This window comes from Sceloporus undulatus, chromosome 6 (genome assembly GCF_019175285.1).
Source record: "Sceloporus undulatus isolate JIND9_A2432 ecotype Alabama chromosome 6, SceUnd_v1.1, whole genome shotgun sequence".
NCBI classification, from domain to species: domain Eukaryota; kingdom Metazoa; phylum Chordata; class Lepidosauria; order Squamata; family Phrynosomatidae; genus Sceloporus; species Sceloporus undulatus.
The window spans coordinates 60,362,089-60,382,771 of NC_056527.1; the positions used below are offsets into that span (position 1 = coordinate 60,362,089).

A 20,683-nucleotide genomic window follows, 5' to 3' on the forward strand; every position below is an offset into this window, starting at 1 on the left:
GCAAAACCTGCTTAATGTAGATATTTAAAATATTCCAAAGGTGTTTTTTTTTCTGTTTCAGGAGGATTTGAGAAAAAGTATTATCCATTTTTTAAAAAAAAAATTGCTGCTTGTTTATGATACAGCTTTAAAAACTTGATGAGACCTAAAATTAAGTGTAAAAAAGAAAAAAGAAGAAAATAAATTATGCTTATTTGTATACTTGGATACTGAAATAACAACCTCAGTTTATTACCTGTCTGTCCCCATGGATTGAGGCGGGGAAGAACAACAAATAAACAATGCACAATATCAATTAAAACTCATTAATAAAAACATACAGAAGTTTTAAAAAAAACAGACATATACATTCTCAAACAATCTACATTTAAAATTCATCATGTAAAATTCATAATTGAAAAATCATCTGGATAGGTCCTCTGGAAGAGGCGGATGACAGCGTATTGAGCCGTCAAATCTCTTCTGGCAGGTCATTCTAGAGTCTAGGGGTGGCTGAAGAAAAAGTCCTCTGGCTGACAGTTGCCTGGCTGATTGGAATAAATGTCTACCACAGGACCAGATTGTACAGGAAGGGACAAACCCATAGGTATAATATTATATATGAAAATATATAATACAGTATTGGTATAATATGATCATTCCTGGCTGCTGTGTTTTGAACTAACTAAAATTTCCAAACTTAGTACAGAGGTAGTCCAGTGTACAGCTATGTACAACTAAGAGTAACCATGTACAGCTAACCATTCCAAGAAAACATATAGTATGCCCCCAGGTAGTCTTGAAGTGGCAAGCGGGGGGGGGGGGGGACAGCTGTTGTAGAAAGGGCAAGTTAGAGCAGATAAATAAGAAACTGTAAAAAAAAAGAGGTGCTCCATTTTCCCTTGCCTGCTGCTTTTCTGCTTCAGATTGACCCCTACCCATTTTCCCTTACAAGATTTCAAAGATGTGTATATTGCGGGGTAGACGATGACCAGATTTCTCCCTATGGAGGAATTTTCCACAGGGAAATCTGCAGTTGTACCCTTCAACTATTCTGGTTTGGCAAGAACAGACCAATTAACCTTTTGTCATCCCAATTTTTCAGCTACTTTTAAAACTACAGATTGTTGACCAAAGGATAGTCTGACTAGAGGTAGTTGCTTAGGGACACATTTCTATCACTTGCTGTGAAGAGATGCTGGATTCCATCAGCTAAAGGACTGGAATGCTTCTCTGCTATACATCACATGCTGCATCATTTGCCAGCAATGCTTATCTTATTACAGTAATGTGTGCCAGTTTTTGGTACTCTTTGGGAGACCTGGAATGACATCCTAAGATCAGCGCTGTGCAAACAACTGTATGCCATCCTTGTTCATTCACAGTGCAGTAAATTCTGGCCCACCTTAAATCTAAATATCTCTAATGCCATTTGAGGTAGTTAAGTCTTTGAGAATACTTCTAATTCCTGGTTTCATCTAGTGTAATTGGAATTGTGGCTCTAAGCCCCCAGGATGCATTCAAAATGGCAGCCAAATTGTTTTAGGCTGTGATCCCAACCACATTTGCTTGGAAGCATGTTCCATTGAAAACACTTCCAAGTACTACATTTAGGACTGGTGTGCCAGCCGCTGTTAGGAAACTTGGAAATTATTTTAAACAACATCTACCAAAGATGGCTTGATACCTAATCCAATAAAGTCTGATAAGCACACAGAGTAGGATTTTCCACACAATCACCGCACCCATGACACACACAGGAAGCCGGCTGATTTTTTAATACTCCACAGCTTTTGAAAGGGATTAGTTGGATTGTTCTCATGCTTTTTAGATGAACAATACTAAAAGGGAGGCTGTGGGGTGGAGAGGCACATGTAACTAACTGTGTGTATTGAAAATAGCAGCATTTTTCAAAAAGTGCTTTTGTGAAGGGATGATTTTGAGAAACAGTTATTGGTTTTTGGGGACTTGCGGAAAATCCCACTCTATGTACTTCCCTGATTTCCCTGGTTTAACTAGTAAAAACCTTTGCTACATGTTGTTTAAAGTAGTTTACATGTTTTCTAATACTGACTGTTGATATGTGTATATGTGTCCCTGTATTTCACACACCACTTGGATGCACACACCTTCCAAAATTTCACTGATGAAAACTGGGACACATGTGGCCAAGAAACACCAAAGTGTAGTCAAGATGGCAAAGGTTTTTAATCAGATATGCTAGGAGATGCTTCAGCACTTCCCTTTTGTCTGAGTCTACTGGGAAGGGCAATATTTCTCACCTCACTCCAAGTCCCTTCCTGCCTGCTAAGTTTATTGAGTACAAACTATTTTTGCACTCTGAAATTTTGCAGCAACTGAAGTAAGCTGAGGGCAGCAAGGGAAAGTGTGAGGAAGAGACAGAAATATTCCCCATGGCTGTCTAAATGGAGTCCCTGAAACAGGGTGCACCCCTTGAACTCCCAAGGATTATAAAGCCCAGTAAATAGAAGTGTGCAAGTGCCCTAATAGTTATAAGAACTGTACAACAGGCTTCTTGAAGAAATGCTTAGTTCCCCTGCTTGGTTTCCAGCCCTTCTACCTTTGCTCAGACTGAGACCGCCAAGCTAAAGCAAAACTATCTAGCAACTCTGCTAGCTACAAATTTGCCCTTTCTATACCACTGGACACCAGTCAGCATTTGGCCATGATGCTCACATCTGCCTGGCAGCAGAAGCCAAACTCCCGACAAGAGCAGCATTAAAAGCATAAGAGAGTGCACCAAATGTTTACAAGGGACACCTGAAAGCAGCTCTCAAACTACATGAAATCATGTGTGACTTGAGAGCCACCTCCATGTGCTTTATGAACACAACCTCTGTATATATGTGTGTTTGAGTGTGAGTGTGTGTGTGTAGAGCTCCCAGATCATGTTATTACAAAATGCCCATCAGTACAACAACACCCACCCATCAGTATCAGAGATATGACTTTCAGGTAAATGTCTTAATTTTAGTCTTAATTTCCTTGTTTAAGAGAATGTAAGCAGGACCATGCCTAATAAACAGTCTAGGTGATGGAATGTTTCTCATACAGGGATTGGGGCTCTCTGAACAACCAGATCCCAAGTTTATATACTGCAGAAGTCTAGATCTCTCTGGATAGTTGCAGGATATACAATTATTTTAGATCATGATCTTCCAGACACAGTGCATTACAGTGATAAATTTATCATCTATTATATTATAAAAAAAGGACTGAGAAAGAATGATATATACTGTATAAGCATAAATGGAATGGAATATTTCTATTTAATGGTTTTAAAATAAATTATTCTTGCTGCCAGAATGGATTTCTTAAACAGTTCTGTGTCATAACCATTGTGGTTAATTTTGCATAGTAGAAAAAGAAATACAGTCTTTAGTCAGCAGACGACTGTGGCTTTTGGGAAGCATAAGCTGAAAAGGAGCATGTTGGACATGATGTAGTTTTGAAACCTCAGTGTATAATCTCATTCTTTTCTAATATGAATGCTAGTTTTTAATATTCAGCCATGCAATTTCCATATGCCTCTTGGCTTCTCTTGGATTAGTATTCTTTATGTTGGTCCATACTCAGGAAAGCACAAATTAAGATGTGTGGCTTGGCTCCAGGTAGTCATAATCCCTGCCCTCACAGAATGCAGAAGGGAAACATTCAGATTGTGCAACAACAATTACTCAAATATAACAAAAGTTTTGGTCCACTGTCCTGTTCCCTTTCCTTTTGAGGATTTCTCCATTTGAAAGATTTTTTTACGATATCAATTTATCTTCCATCCATCCCAGAACCTGAAAGTACAATAACTAGTTAGTTGTAATTAATCTGTTTTTCCATCAAGGGAGGTGTAACTAAGGCTGCATCTGCATTGCAGAAATAGTCTGGTTTGACACCACTGAATGAGAAATAATTTCACTCAGTTTGTGATGTAATGGTAATTTTTAAGTTACCTTTATAGCTACAGTAGGTTCCTCTCTAAATGAAAATGAGGAATATCATGTAAAGTCGAAGGCTTTCATGGCCGGCAACCATAGTTTTTTGTGGGTTTTTTCGGGCTATGTGACCATGTTCTAGAAGAGTTTCTTCCTGATGTTTGGCTGGCATCTTCAGAGAATATCATGTAGTTCACATTCTAGCTTGCAGTTTGCCTTGTGCTTATGTACCCCAGCTTTCAAAATGCCTGAACATATTCAGTTTCATACAGGTTGAATATCCCTTATCCAGAATTTCAAAATTTGAAACACTCCCAAATCCAAAACCTTTTCAGCTACAACATAAATAGCATGCTATTTATCTGTACTGTATTTGGAAGGCTGGAGAGTAAAGCAACTGAAGAGAAACATGAGGACCTATGAATTGGTGCAAATCCATGCCTCCTGCCATGTCACAGCTCCTCTGTCTGTTGCCAGCCTCATTATATCTCATGATGCTTATTTAAATAAATTTGAAATACAGAACACTTCTGGTCCCAAGCATTCCCCCCATCTTTCTTTAGCCTCTTGTTTCATGGACATGAGATTTAACTGATGAGATTTAATACTGAAATGTGGATAGGATACACCTGATAGAGCCATTGAAATCAATTGAACATAGGCTCATCATGGCTGACTAGCCATGACGACATTGGCAAGGAACCACAGACACCTCTTTCCATTTCCTTTACATGAAATACTGAAGCCCAGGTGGACTTTCCCCTTCTATGAGGCTTCTTTTGGCTATTTTTAAATATATAGGTTCCTGAGCAAGACAGGCTTACAACAATCATTGACTTCTCCTCACCTCTGTCAACTGCCAAACCTCATTGTAAATTTATTTCTAAATAAATTCTAGTTGAGGTTAAAAATGCTTATTTAACACAGTCCTGTAATTTCTCTTGAAAGGGCTGTTTAATGTAGCATAAGATATAAAAACTAAATAAATCTGCTATAAGAACTTTGAGTGTGGTGGGAAACATAAAAGCTAAATAATGCTGGAATTCAAGCTTCCCTATAAGATGGCGTTTTCTTTCCTTGGCATTCTAGAATGAATCTCGTTTTGCAGTCAAATTCTTGGGCATTGGTTCAAAGCATGAATACAAGTCTCTAATTCACTCCACATTTTTATAGCTGTTTAATTTTATTTAGGCCTATAGTCTTCTCTCAACCCATTCCTTCTTTCTCCTGTATCAGCCATAATATATGTCAGTTCTAAGACAGCATTAAGTGCATTTTGTATTAACTGTCTTAGAGGAGATGTTACTGTTGGGGAGGCCAAGGAAGAAGAGATCAAGTTTTGCTTTTTAACAGATTGTTCGATTGCAACTCCAAACCTAGCTCCAGTCCATGGACAATGCACTCTCTCCAAGGAGCTCCATGATCCCTGAAACCAGGGCACTACCCACTTGTCCTGCATAAGTTCTGGACAGATCAAAGGAGTACTAGGCTTCAAGGTGAAGGTCCATACTTTTAAGGTTTCCCACTTGTGGAAAGGGGTCATACCTTGGAGACAGTGGCATTTGGTGGCTATCATATCAGTGGGGCAGTAAATCCCCTCTTGTGGACCTCACACATTGCCCAAATATAGTGCTATGATTCCATCATAACTGGCATGGTTCTCTCCAGTGGAATTCTGGGATTAGCAATTTAGGGAGGGGGTATTTAGAATCCCCAGCCAAAGAGGTTTAATGCCTCGCCAAACTACCAACACCAGAATTCCGCAAGATGCAACCATGGCAGTGGAAGTGGAATCATGTTGCTGTATTTGTGAAGTGTCAAAGAGCCTCATGTTTTAAAGGAGCCCTCCTACTGTTGAACCCTATTCCTAAATAGGTAGGACACCTTGAAGAGTTCTGTTAAAATTAGCCACGGCCTGAGATGGATTTACACCAGACCCCATTGCTTGGAGCAGTAGTCTTGGTCAGGAAGTATAGAAACTCTCTTTTGAGCTTAGTGGGAGCAAGATGCTTATCTGGAACTCTTTCTAGTGAGCCTCTCACTCTGGCCAAACAATAGGAAAGACAAATCATGTCCATTAGGATTGCTGTGGAACTGAGGGAAGGCTCCCAGCACAGTCCAGATTGACATTTGTATGTGTTCTTCTATGTGTGGATGAATATATGTTTAAGAGGAGGGCAGGGGAAGGGATATTCATTTGCATATGTATGTGCATACATAGGTATATACACACAGCCCCAAATGCACTGCCCCTCATAATATGCTGCCACTGGGCAAAATTCTGGTCTTTCCCTGTGGTAGATCACACTTACTAAAATGAACCAAATATTTATTTAAAATTTTTAAAAAATCTATTTCCTTTTAGGATCAGACCGAGATCCCATCTAGTCCAATATTCTATTTATAGTAGCAGACAGACAGAATATTTTGGGTGGTCAGAAACGGAAACAAAAGTGAAATGTTTTGGTTATTGGTTTCCAGGATCTCCTATCCTTCCTCTGTACATGAAGGCTTTATTTACTGGCTAATAAATTCCCACTGATAGATTTTCCTACGCGAATTTCCTTATTTAAAAAAAAAACATTCTAAAATATTTAGCTTTTTAAAGCTTTTTCTATTCTAGGATCCATTTGTTTGTCTTTTTGGCCATTCATGGTGTCCTCAGCACTCTTCTCCAGTACCACATCTGAAATAAGTTGATTTTCTTTCTATCTGCTTTCTGTACTGTCCAGCTCTCACATCCATACATAGTGATGGGGAATACAATGGCTTGGATGATCCTAACTTTAATATTCAGTGTTGTCTTTGCACTTTAAGATCTTGTCTAGTTATTTCACAGCTCCCCTTCCCATTCCTAGTCTTCTGATTTCTTGACTGCTGTATCCACTCTGATCAATGTTTGATCAAAGGTATGGGAATTCTTTAACTATTTCTACTTTGTCATTGCCTAGGATTATTTCATGTAGTTCTTCTGTGGTCATTGTTTTTGTTTTCTTAATATTCAGCATTAAGCCTACCTTAGCACTTTCTTCTTTAACTTTCTTTACTAATTGTTCCAGATCTTTGTTGTTTTTTGCTAGTAATATAGTGTTATCTGCATATCTTTAATGAATGAATGAATGAATGAGACTTTATTTATATACCGCCGTTCCTTCGATCACGGCGGTTTACAACATAGTAAAAATACAAAGTACAAAGATACCAGATATAAAATATATCAACAACAATCCCCCATATTAAAGCAGTACAATACATCGATTAAAATCCATCATTCAATCATATAATTAAAACCAGAAAAAAGCAATAAAACGATTCCGATCAAACAAATCACACAATACATAGGTTGTTAATGTTTCTTCCTCAGATCTTCACTCCTCCTGTCTCAGAGTGTAAGCCTGCTCTGCGTTATGTTATTTTCTGCATACATGTTGAACTGATATGGTGATAGAGTGCATCCTTGCCCTACTCCTTTATCAATTGGGCACCATTCTGTCTCTCCATATTCAGCCTCTTGTCCTGAGTACAGGCTATGCATCAAGACAATCAGGTGAAGTGGCACACCCATTCCTCTAAGAGCAAGCCATAGCTTTTCATGATCTATGCAGTCACGTAATTGATAAAGCACATGCTCATTTTCTTTTGACATTCCCTTGTGTAGTAAAAAGTTCCCATCTTACTACACTACTAAAAATATCCACCTCATATATCAAGTCTGTTTACATTGCGCTTTCTTCTGATTCCTGGAGCTGTCCACTCTGCTCAAGATCAGCACCTCATAATAGCAATGTCGTCAGTACCAACTGGGTTTACTATTTAAAGTAAAATCCTATGTTTTAATAGTATAGGTCTTTGTTCTTGTTTTCTTGGCAGAAGGTTTTAACCCATTGCAGTGGAAAAACACAAGCTGAGCAACTTCTCCATCATCAAAGCAAGAAACTTTTTAATAATACAGTTCATGTCGATGTTGTTTTCCAACAAGAAATTCATTTGCAAAAGTACTGAATTATTTTTGTATTATCTAATTTCACTATGAATTTGAGAAGAGCCTACATCTTGGTCATAGTTAAATTCACGTTTCTTCCTATGAAGAATATAGCTATAATAACACCCTGGTATAATAGGTCAGCAGGGTTTGAGCAGACTGATAGATAATATACTGGTAAATCAGATATAATGCTAGCCCTTCCTCAAAATTCAACTAATACCACATGTTTTAAAAGTGGGAGCAGTAACAAAAGCAACATCAAAATTGCCCTTTATTTTTACGTGTTTTTAGAAAAATAATGGTGTTCAAGTAATGTCAGCTTACTGTTGGCAGTGCAGTACTATACACAGTTACACAAATAAGGTAAACAGGACTTACTCCCACGAGTTGTATATTGATACAGTATAAATTGTAGGGAAAATTGCCAACTACAGGTTGACTTCAAGCATGATTTCCTTCTTGGCACTCCTTTAAATAGAAATACTGGTCACAGGTCTGATCTTCAGATTTTTAAAAGGGAAATAAATGGATGTGATACAGCCCTTCTGGCACTGTAGTTCTTCAAAATGCACCTGTTGACATGACTGATTGTCCTCCTACAGCTTGAAAGTGTATAGTCAATGCTTGGTGACATTGCTGACACAAGTAAGGAAGGGCCAAGTAGGTTGACTTCAACATAAGTCTTGATTTGCTTGGCTTATACAGCTTAAAAATGTGGTTTCTCTTGATGCAGTAAGTGGATAATTTTATTCATGAAGTTTTTTAGCTAGGAACAATATGGATAGCTTGCCTGGAAGACAAGAAATCTACTAACCGAGACTTGTATTTAAATGTGCAGGCACCTGTGTGGGCTTTAAATGTACTACATGCATTACATCAGAAATATTATGTGAACAACTTGTGTGAATGTGATTCCACTTCCAAAACCCTCCTTTGTATAGGGAAATATATATCTCGAGACGGATTGTGTTCAGATCGTAATGAACAATATGGTTGAATCTATGCTTAGAGGTGACACAACCTATTGAAATCAGTGGACTTGGTCATGACTAAGCTAGGCCCTGTTAAGTTCAATGGGTCTGCTCTAAGAATTCAGCTTTTAATCTACAGTCAGCCCTTCTTATACATGGATTTTTATACTCGGATTCAATCATCCACAGTTTGAAAATGTTCCAAAAAAGTATAAATTTCAAATATCAAACCTTGATTTTCCAATTTTTATAAGGGACACCATTTTGCTATGTCATTATATTTAATGGGACTTGAGCATACACGGATTTTGTTATACATGGGAGATCTTGGAACCAAATCCCAACATATAACAAGGGTCCACTGTATTTTGCACTGTTCAGACCACACCTGGTATAATACTGAGCACTGCATTTCAAATAGATGCCAACAAACTTCAATGTGACCAGAATGGTGGATCATCAGGAAACCAAGGCTTCATAAGAATGGTTAAAAATCTGGGTATGCTTACCCTACAGAAAAGAATATTAAGAGAAGTCATGGTAGCAATCTTCAAATTGCTGGTCATGCTAGCTGGTGGATTTGGGGAGCTGTAGTCCAAAAACATAACTTCCCTACGCTCTGGAATAGACCTTTATTTGCGTATGGAAAGGTAACCGTTCCCTAGGAAAAATGTAAGATACAAAGCAGCCCTTTGTCAACTAGATGACCTAGTTCAATAAAACTTGTTCCTCTTTCATGGTGGATTATGTTTTTTTAGCCAGCTTCTAAAAGATTTCATGCAAATCAGAGACAGTTGGCATTGGCGCACCAGCAGCTGCACCCTCCCAACGGCTGGCACAAAACAGAGGTTTATATATCTGGGGGGGGGGGTAGTAATAGGATGGAATTTCCAAGAATGAGACATGTCTTAGTATCCTCACTTGTAGCTGATAATTTTTAAGAAGGTTTTAGAAACCCTTGAGAAAAACAGTCTTGACAGATCAACTGTACAAATGTGGTTGACAGTCTCACTCTGTAGTGCTTTTAAAAAAGATAAAGAGAAGACATAACACATTGTATCATCATATGAAATAATGAAACCTAGTTGTATAAAAGGTTTTTATTTGTCCTAATTACTTTGTAGGTGGTCTTTGAGGCCTTGCATAATCTGGAGCCTCGTGGTTATGTGGTTGGATGGATCATTGCTATCAGTTTACTTGTGGGAATTCTCATCTTCCTGCTGCTGGCAGTGCTGCTATGGAAGGTAAGTGCTCTGTCAGAAACAGTATAGACACAAGGATTAGCCACAGTCTTGACTGAATGCAGCTCACTTTTTCTCTCTGTCTCACTTTCAATCTGTGCAGTTTCTGGTAAGTATTTAGCATCCATTAACTTCAATGAATTAACCATCTTCTATTTTGAGATCATTAAATGTCAAAGGGGTAAATGTGTACATTTTCCTTATGGGGAACATGAACATGGAAGGTTCTTTAAGAGAAGCTGATACTGGATGCTTGAAGTGAAGGACACAGCAGCTGCTTCCACACAAGTGCATTTGTCATGTGATATATTCCTGTAAGCATTGCAATATATTGTTTAGTCAGCATTTAATCCTGCCTCATAGAGATATTTACAGAGTTTAGAATATTATTTTAAAAGTAACAAGTTGCTAATGTGTTACTTTTAAATTGCTTTTCTAACATTTAAATATACATTTAAAAAATGAAAGGAAAGGAAAATGGCCCCATTTGAATGCCCATGTTTTTGAAGCAAAGTAGGGGTAGGCAAAAGTGTAGCTTGGGGGCTACATGCAGCCTTCCCCACAAGGATGCTTCAGTGAACTCCTCCAGAATCTTCATACCAACCCTTTTACTACAACTTTTTAATAGTAAAACAAATACAATAGCCCATATTCTATGTTGTTAATGTTTGCTGGCCCAACCCATCCAACCTATCTCAGATAGTGGCTGCTCCAAGAGATGAAGATATGTTCTGTTGCCAGTTAAGGCACAAGGATGAGGATGCTAGCTGATCATTTAGGAGTAGTAAAAGAGCCAGCATGCAGTAGTGGTTTGAGTGTTGGACTATGACTCTAGAGATCAGGTTTGATTCCCAATTGGTGATAGAAACCCACTGGGTGACCATGGGCAAGTTACATATTTTCAGCCTCAGGAAAAGGAAAAGGCACACAACAACAACAACAACAACAACAACAACAACAACAACAACATGGAGCAGTTATGGGTTTGTAACTGCAATGAAGAATGCCAAACCATTCCACAGGTATCACCTATCTCTCCTCAATTAGCTATGAGAACTGTACAGGCAGGTTAGCAACAGAGAAAAGTTCATCCCCCCCCTCCCCGTCTGAGGGTGGCCAACAAAAATGTTTTCTGGGTCAGAGGCAGTTTTGATTGACTGAAGTATATGTCTCCCAGAGAACCTGAGGATATGTGACAGATTATACTGGAGAAGATGATCCCACAGGTAACTTTGACTCAAACCATGTAGGGCTTTAAGACCAACACTTTGTGCTTTGCCTGGAAACTAATTGGCAGCCAGTGGAGTGATTCTAATATTGGTGTAACATGGTCCCCCCTACGTGTACCAGTAACCAATCAGACTGCCATGTTTTGAACTAACTGAAGTTTCCAAACTTGGTACATAGGTAGCCTATGGTACAGTGCATTGCAAAACTCTAACCTTGTGGTTAGCAACACATACACTACTATTTAAGTTCTCCAATTCTAGGTAGGGGTGCAGCTAACATACCCTGTTTCCCGGAAAATAAGACATACCCATAAAATAAGACATAGTGATAGCCCTGACGCAAAACAGAAGATAGCGGGGAAAGGAGCGGAAAAATAAGGGCCAGTGGTTCTAAAGGAAATGGAGTCGCAAGAAATTCAGGATGGAATTCTGGGTTTGGAGAGTTATGACAATGTTCAAGAAGAAGATGATTATTTCTGTATTTGAAGAACAGATTAATTGTTTTATTAGAAAATATTTAAGGGTACAATTTAACATAAACCAATCGGTAATATATATCAAGTCCAAAGAATGCAATTGCAAATAAAAATACATAGTAGTATGATAATATATAGAGAAATTAGATATAAGCAAATTTCATTCCTAGGATGTGTTAAATTGTTAAAACAGTTTTAAAATAAGATAGAACATACTAAGGAGACCAAAATATATATCCTTTGCTTTAAATCACCAATGGCAATCACTAATATATTCAAACAGTTGCATACCATAAAAGAGAAAGAAGGGAAGGAGAAGGGAAAGAAGGGGAGGGGGAAAAAAGGGGGGGAGGAAAGAAGACTGAGACTTCACTGTTCCTTTTCTACCAAAACTGCAGCTGGTTCCTCATACTGACGATGGCCCGAAATGTGCTCAATGTAAATGTCTCTGGACCATCTAATGGTGTCTGACACCATTAGCTTGTGCATGAGTTTTGCATAGCGCTTTCCCACTCCACAGACTCTCAGCACAGGTTCATTTGCTGGATCCCAGGCACCCAGGGCTCCAACAAGCAATGCATGGACAGAGACCTCGTACCCCTTTTGTCTCAGGACCTCAGCCAGAGGGGTGTACTTTTGATGTTTCCGTTCTCTGGCCTCCCTCATGGCTGGCTTCCTGTTTTCAAAGGGGATGGTGACATCCACAATAGTAATCTTCTTGTGGTCTTCATCTGTGATTACTATGTCAGGTCTCAGTTGGCTGTCTGTCCCAGGCACAGTTCGATTGAGAGAAATGGTGCCCATTGAAGCTGGGATAGCTTTAGCCAGTCTATTCATCACAGCATCGTGCCGATGTTTCCAGGCTGTCGAGTGTGGAGGGCAATTGCAGAGCACATGTGGAAGCGTCTCGTTTGGATGACCACAACGACGGCAACGTTTGTCGTGGTTGCCAGTTTTAACAGCGCCGTTAAGAGGCACAACATTCAGACGAGCTCGGTGAACAAAACGCCAGTCAGCGAAACGGGTGAAATCTCCGTGTGGAATAAAGTGGTTACTTGAGTCCCATTGCGATGTCACCTCAAAGACCTTGCCCTGGTCAGGCTTGCTCAGAAGCGCGATGGTATATTTCTCCCTTAGAAGGTCGGGTTGCATTCCGGGTGCGGGTGAAGAGGGAGGAGAAGTCACCGCCATCGTGTCCAAATTCATTTTCCAGCGAGCCGGAAAGATAGGTTGCTAGGTCGCTCTCAGATGGAATTCTAGCAATGCGTTTTTGGACGACTTCTTTTAGGGAACCTAGAGCGATAGATTTTACAGTCTTGTCAGGGCAGGTGAGAAGACGATATGCGTGGATGATGGTTGCAGCATCCCCTGAATCTCCCAGCTTAGGGATTCCTAATCCTCCATGTTGTTGAGCAATGTGCAGAATGTCGTTGGTCGCACGCTTAGGGAGGCTAAGCCACTTCTTCAAAGAAGCTGTGATTGCTCGGTCGACTCTACTAAGTGCTGTTTTCTGGACTGACGAACCTCAAAGAGCAAAGTCAATCCTTGGGAGGAGGAAAACCCTAAGCGCGTCGATCTTTTGCCATGGGGCTAGGAGGGATGCATCGATCTTCGTGGCATCCATCGCAATGGCATGCAGCGTAGCCTCAGGAGTCTGGTTTCTTATTTCTGTATTTGAATACTACACTTGATCTTAGCCAAAAGGCCAAGAAGCGATCAATTCCTCTCAATGGCAAGACCATTTTTCTGGCCTCTTTTCCCATCCCAAATAAATGACAGTGTCTTATTTTCGGGGAAACACGGTAATAGCCGAAGCTGATAATAAATACTGCTAACCATCACATCTCTCTGGGCTGTCATTTGGAATGATGGATCCAGGAGCACTCCCAAACTGTGAATAGTGTTTTGGGGAAGTGTAGCCATATCTAAGACCGCATGACACATCTCCAAACCCAGGCTAGGATGCTTAACAATAAGGACCTCCATCTTATCTAGATTGAGTTTCAGTTTATTTTTCCTCATCCAACCCATTACCTCCTCCAGGCACTCATTCAAGGGAGACACATTATCCTTAGCTGATACTATTACAGAAGACATAGTGAAATTATTGGTTCAATATGGCACACATTTTTCACAGAACTGAACATAACAGCATAAGCAAAATATGGGTTCACACACGTATCTACATATAGCCAGAAGGAAGGATGTGACAGAGGATGTGACAACAACAGGGTAACCCTTCTATCTACAAGGGTTACATTGTTGTTGTCATATCTTCTGTTTTTATTATCTTTTGACAATGTCACACAAGCTCACAAGGAGACATAGTTATCAAGCAATGAGACATCCACATTTGACTTGGAATAGAGATAATTGGAGACTTGTGATGTTATTTCAATATTTAGTTTATTTACCCACATGCAAGTATTGTCTAGTAGGAGACACTTATAGGCAGCAATTTCATTAACCTACAGGTCCCCAGAGAGACATCCTAAAAGCTCAGAGGTGTGCTCATGTGCTCTCTCTCTCTCTCTCTCTCTCTCATTTTCTGCTTCATTCCTTCTTTATACCCCTGTCTCACAATATGACTGTGTTGTTCCCTTTATACAAAGACCTCAGATCCTCCTCTACCTCTGACACACACAGTGGGAGAATGAAAAGAAGAACCTCCACAAGGCTTCAGCTTATTTGCTAGGAGGATCTCCAACTATTCCCTAGTCATTCTGATATCTCCTAGCATATCTGATTAAAAACCTTTGCCATCTTGACCACACTTTGGTGTTTCTTGGCCACATGAGTCCCAGTTTTCATAAGTGAAATTTTGGAGGGTGTGTGCATCCAAGTGGTGTGTGAAATACAGGGACAGCCCAGGGAGCAATGGGGCAGGCATAGGACCCTGGCAGGGGAAGGAGTCTCCTCCTTCATTTGCCAGCCCCATCACCCCTTGGACAGCCCAGGGAGTGATGGGGCAGGCAAAGGGACTTGGGGGGATGGAGGTCCCTCCTCCCTTTCCCAGCTGGATCACTGCCTGGCTGGCCAAGAAAAACACAGAGTTGACTCCTGGACTTTTTCTCCTGAGGGGAAAAGCCCTGGAGGGACAGGGACAGGGAATGCCTGGGCTAGAGGCCTTAACCTTATGACTAATCGAAACTGCGAGTGTCAAGTCCGTGAATATGGAGGGCTGACTGTATACTGAAAAAATTGCTTTTCCAGGCTCTGGTAATATGTTACAAGCACTCATGTCTCCTACAACGTTCTTCTGTCATGTAGCATGGAGAAAGCTAACCCCTGTAAGAGTCTTCATACACGCTGTTTATTTTATAGAAGAGACTTCAGAAGCACATGCTTCTTCATCAGACATTGGCATGTGAATTACTCTTAAGTGACTTCTTAAGTTGGCCCAGTATTCTGCCCAGAGCCTACCATGGGCTATTTCTGCAATACTTCCAAAATTTGGCACCAAATTTCAGTGGCAAAAACGCTTGAGAGAATACAGAAATGCTTCTGTTAAAGCCCTTTCTGTGGCTTACCTCTGAAATGCACCAGTGTGATTTGCAGCTGAAATTGAGTGGTGCCTTTTGGTAACAGGCAAGATGCACATATGAAGCCCATGGGCCATATATTTCCCACCCTGGTGTAAGCAAATGATCAAGGAGGATCTTTCAGGAGACTTGTCAGCTTACAGTACTGCCACTTAGATTGCCAGGTGTCAGGATATGGCGCTACGTGTCAGGGCCTGAAACCAAGTCTCAGGGCCTGGTCTAGGGTTCCCAGATCTCAAGACTTTGATGTTTATCACACTATGCTCTTAAAGAGGTACTATTCCAGTGTGACTCCTCTAGCAGCCTCCTGTTGCATGCTGGGATTGGCAGTTTTAAGGAGCTGAACTTCTCTGCCTGAGAATTCTAAATACCCCTCCTTAAAACTGCCAATCCCAGCATGCAACAGGAGGCAGCTAGAGGAGTCACACTGGAATAGTACCTCTTTAAGAGCTCGTCTGATAAACACCTTTGACTCCCAGGGGGAGGGTGAAGAATCTCAAGATGAGAGCATCACCTTGAAAAATACATATCTATTTAACTACAGCTCTGAGATGTGGGCCCTCTGTGGCTGCAGGTTGCTTTGGAGCAACTACGGCAGATTAGGGTCGTGTGATCTCAAGACCTGACCCTGAGTCTCCAGTCCTCAGGGTGCAGGGGAGAAGAATTTCAGAGTGAGAACACTGTCTTGAAAGATGTGTGTGTTTCAGAAGCCAAATATATTGTCAGTTCTGAACCATTACAGTTAATGGCAGTCCCATCCCAGTCAAAAATTCTACAAACACCTCTTTCTATGAGTAAAATTGGAAAATAACTAGCTAAATAATAATTAGATGTGCTTTCATGACTTACCAAAGCACCTGCTTGAGATGGCTACTGCAGTCTGACTACAAAACCAGTCTTGCCTCTTTAGAAGATTGCAATATTTCCCCCTCATCCCATTTTAGAGACATGCCTTGAAGTATAATATCCTAAGGATAAAGTCACGGCTGCCATGGAGGGATCTAATTGAACTGTCATATGCTTTTGATTACAGTGGCATTGTAGTGCCCTTCTTAATAAAGCAACTAGAAAACCTGAAATTTCCTTTCACAAAATTAAATAAACAGAACATTTTACAATGTTTGTCATAGAGTTGGCCACAAATATACACACACTGGTTAGGAGAATGTTCAAAAGCACTCCTATAAACACCCCTTGTCTTATTTGGACAGTTGAAAAACACTTTAAATGTTATGAAAGAACAGCCAACTTCAAATTGAAATTGAGGGCAGAGATTTGTTACAATATTGCCTGTGCACTTTTCCCTCTTTGTGGCCTCACACTGTGTTACTTGTCTTTATATCACTGACTAAAACCCACAGCCAACATTTTCTAACAGGAAAGGATGGATATTTTATTCTTTGCTGGTGATTTTCGGCATAGCCTGTCATTTTAGTCCAAAAATTGCTCATCTTTAGTGAGCTTGCAAGACTCGCAGCAAGATGAAAAAAAAATGTTCTCTCCTATGCAGTTAGTATGGTCCAGCATCTTCTTTTGGAGCCCCTGTTTTATACAGATCCACTTTGCATCTACTGTCTCTCCCCCCCCCCCCCAAAAGACACTGTCTTATATTTATTTTTTTCTCAAGAACACACACTATGGCTTATTTTCAGGGGCTGTCTTATTTTTATTAAGTATGGTACAACAATCTACATTTATTCAAATATAGTTGTTATTATTATTATTAACCTTTGTCTTCTTCTTCTGGAACATTATTATAACTCTCCTAACCCGGAATTCTATCCTGAATTTCTTGTGAGTCTGTTTCCTTTAGAACCATTGGCCCCAGTCTTTCCGCTCCCTTCGCCCCTTTCCGTTCTGTGCTAGGCCTATCACTATGTCTTATTTTCGGGGTATGGCTTATATTGCGCAAATGCTTAGAAATCCTGCTACGGCTTATTTTATGGGTATGTCTTATTTTCTTTGCAAAGGAGCTGATACTACCCTGTTTCCCTGAAAATGCTTAGAAATCCTGCTATGGCTTATTTTATGGGTATGTGTTATTTTCAGGGAAACGGTACTGTCAGCTCCTTTGCAAAGACAGAACCCTAGGCCGGCCCTGCAGTTCCAACTCTTGTGCTCCAGTCATTCATCTTGCCCTTTTACCCACAGGCTCCCTCCCTGGTTATGACAGCCAGGCCTCAAGGTGACCTTTATACTGAACATGTGGCTGTGTAGATCAGTGGGTTCAGTATGGTAAAGTGCAACCATCTACCATTTCAGTTCTTAAATCTAAACAGTTATACACAGTTGTAGAAAGCAATTTCAGTAAAAATTTGTTAGGTATCAAACACAAACATGAACTCTTTCTTCATTCCTAGCTCCAAAATCCCTATTCAGATCTTACAAATTCCTCTCTGCCTACCTGGTCTTCACTCTGTCTCTGACTGCCCTAACCCCATTTCCTCTTGTTCTTGTCTCTTTCTTTAGCAGAGCAGCATCTATCCTTTCTTACATAGGCTCCTCTTCACAGCATTCTGAAGTCTGTGATTGGATGGTTGTAAGCAGGCTTTCCCATCTTTACAACTTCTTTTTCATGGAGATGAAGAGTATTCATAGGACTTTGACTGATAGTGCAACCCTGTACTCATAAGTAAGCCAAATAAGATCAATAGAATGTATTCCTTGTTATGAGACTGTAGGGCTACAAGCTTAAAGATCCAAATACGGGCTGTGTAACCCAGATAAGTGATAGTTCAGAAAATAGGCGCCCGTCCTGTGTAGGCCTATCTGGAAAAAAAAATGTTCTATCGAACAAAGTGTCTTTTTCAACCAAGCAAGCATGGATAAGCTCATAGTGAGCTTTTAAATAAGCAATTGTTTTTATATTTTACCAGCGTTGCTTTTCCAAGTTTTCCAAAGCCAATTTAGTGATACAGCACATGGGGGAGAGAAAAAAAGGCATATTTAACTTATTAGAAAACAGTTATTTTAAGTGCAGATTTCAGTAAGTCTGATATAGTGCGTGAAATTTAACACCTTCTCATAACAATAAGAATACTTCCAGATGAAAATGTTATTGTGAAATGACCCAGTGCCATAATTTTACAGAGGTCTTGTCTTATCTCTTTAAATTTAGAGGAGATTTTAAAAAAATATTCCATTTGAAATGTTCTTGAAATGTTTTGGGGTCACAACTCAGAACGTCCTGATCTTACCCACCGACACAGAAACTCTGAAGTTAATCTTAAGGTACAGCCAGGGTTTTTGCTAGTGAAGATGGCCCTTTGGTTCACTGCTTTTCCATCCTTGGGTGTCCAAATGTTTTAGACTTCTGGAATATATGACCATTGAGCACGCTTGGCTAAGGTTTCTGAGAGTTGAAATCAGTAACATCTAATTGAGAATCATTGCTCTAGACTACAAGGCAATAGCCTGATCTGGGCTTTTATAGGTTAACATCATATTCCCAAATGAAGCAAGGAAACTTCAGCTCCAAGTCAAGTCTTGACCCATATAGCTTATATGTGTTTTAAAACCAGTTGATACCTTTATAGCTTTATGATTGAGCTTTTATAAGTTTGTGCTGTGTCCTATTTGATAAAATCTGAAACGAGCACTTCAGAATCACCTATACCTTCCTCACCCCAGCTTTGTTTTTAGCATCACAATATTAGCACATTGCAAAAGTACCAAATTTTCTTTGCTAATTTGGACAGTAACATTGAAATTCTTTATAAGATAGATGTGTGATCTAGTTGTTGTTGCTTTCAAGTTGTTTCTGAGTTATGGCAATCCTAAAGTGAGCTTATTGTGGGGTTTTCTTGGCCATATTTGTTCAGAAGGGCCTTTTTGGCCCCCTTCCCCCCCTGTGGTTGACTTTCCCAAGATGTGTGACTTGCTTCTTGGGAGAAAGGGTGGGATATGATGGAATGATTGCTTAAGTAAGGCACCCCTATGTAAATAGACTCCAAAGGGTCAGTTTTCCAATCCACCTATGTCACTTGATAGCTTAGCCTTGGAGAACTCATGCTGAATGTGCCTTCAATGAAAAACATGATCTACATGGCCAAGGGAAAATGCCATCTTCTCTGTGATGGCTGATTCACACATGCAGTTCATTCCATATGCTACAGTCACGAAGCAGCCCAAAGAGAACGAAATTAGAGACCCTTTTCTCTTCCAGGCACCCAGACACTTCACAGTAAAAGAAAGGAGAGGCCACTCGGCCCAAAACCACAGCTGCTACAAACAAATCCTTTTATTACAATGGGAAACGCCTGATGAGATTTTTGGATATGTGTTTCATATACAGAACTACCCACATCTGAGCTACTAATGAGCACTAGAAGTGTTACTATATGTATAGTGTTGTGGCAGATACTTTAGAGAAATGAGATGGATTATGCACAATTACCACTTCATATAAATAGAAGCTTGGTCAAACTTTGTTCACTTTTCACAGTATTTCAGTTTGTTCTCCACATATAATTTGGGCTTTGTTGGTGGGCTTGTAAAGGCAATACATCCTCTGTCATCATGTGGATAAACAGTCTATCTGAGTTTATAGTCTAGCCAATGGGGACAATGTGTACATCAGAAACAGTTAGACATTCTAGCTTTTATCTTGGCACCATATAAACATATTTAATCCACTGGAAGGCAAGAAGCCTTTTTTTGTCAGTGACCCTTTCTGCATAACTAGTATTCTTAAGAACCAAAGCCAAGATATACTATATATGTCAACTTTAACATTGCAAATAAGTACATACAATTGCAAAATTCTCAGACATAAAATAAAACAGCAGTTGTGTTTTAAAAAATAAATCCTCCAGAGCTCTATAGTTCTGAGAACTGAAGTATTAATTCCTTGATCTGCATTACCACTGGTTGAACCAAAGGCATAATGGTTGTTTATGGGAATAATTATGGGAAAGATACAATTTTTCTGTCAAATAGCCTGTATTTTTGGCAGGCCAAATGGACCATAATTTACTTACGTTACTCTTTTATTGACCTCAGAAGTAGTGTTTCAAGTTTTGCCTAAATGTAAACTTTTTAAAGCGATGCCAGAGGCATTTGAATATTTTTGTATAAAGAAAAAAGGAGTAGCATATTGGGGGGAAAAATAGTAATTTCCCTGACTGATATGACATAGAGCTACTACTGTGTTCCAGCTGGAATTTGTGAAACATGAACGTACTTGTATCCTTTAAAAAAGATTTTTGGAGTAAAAATTCTTCTGTCTTTGTCTCTGATGAGTTAAATAGGTTGGTAGGACATCTGATATTGTTTACTATCTTCACTGCAATGCAGGATTTTGTAGACAAA

At 39.8% G+C, this 20,683-nt stretch overlaps 1 protein-coding gene across 1 annotated transcript in view; it reads left to right on the plus strand.

The window, feature by feature from the left end:
• ITGA9 (integrin subunit alpha 9) overlaps nucleotides 1-20,683 on the plus strand; it is a 288,073-nt gene that overhangs the window by 260,161 nt on the left and 7,229 nt on the right. The window contains exon 27 of the mRNA XM_042475622.1: nucleotides 10,010-10,129. Coding sequence (XP_042331556.1) covers nucleotides 10,010-10,129 — 120 coding nt within the window. The remainder of the gene's footprint in view (nucleotides 1-10,009; nucleotides 10,130-20,683) is intronic.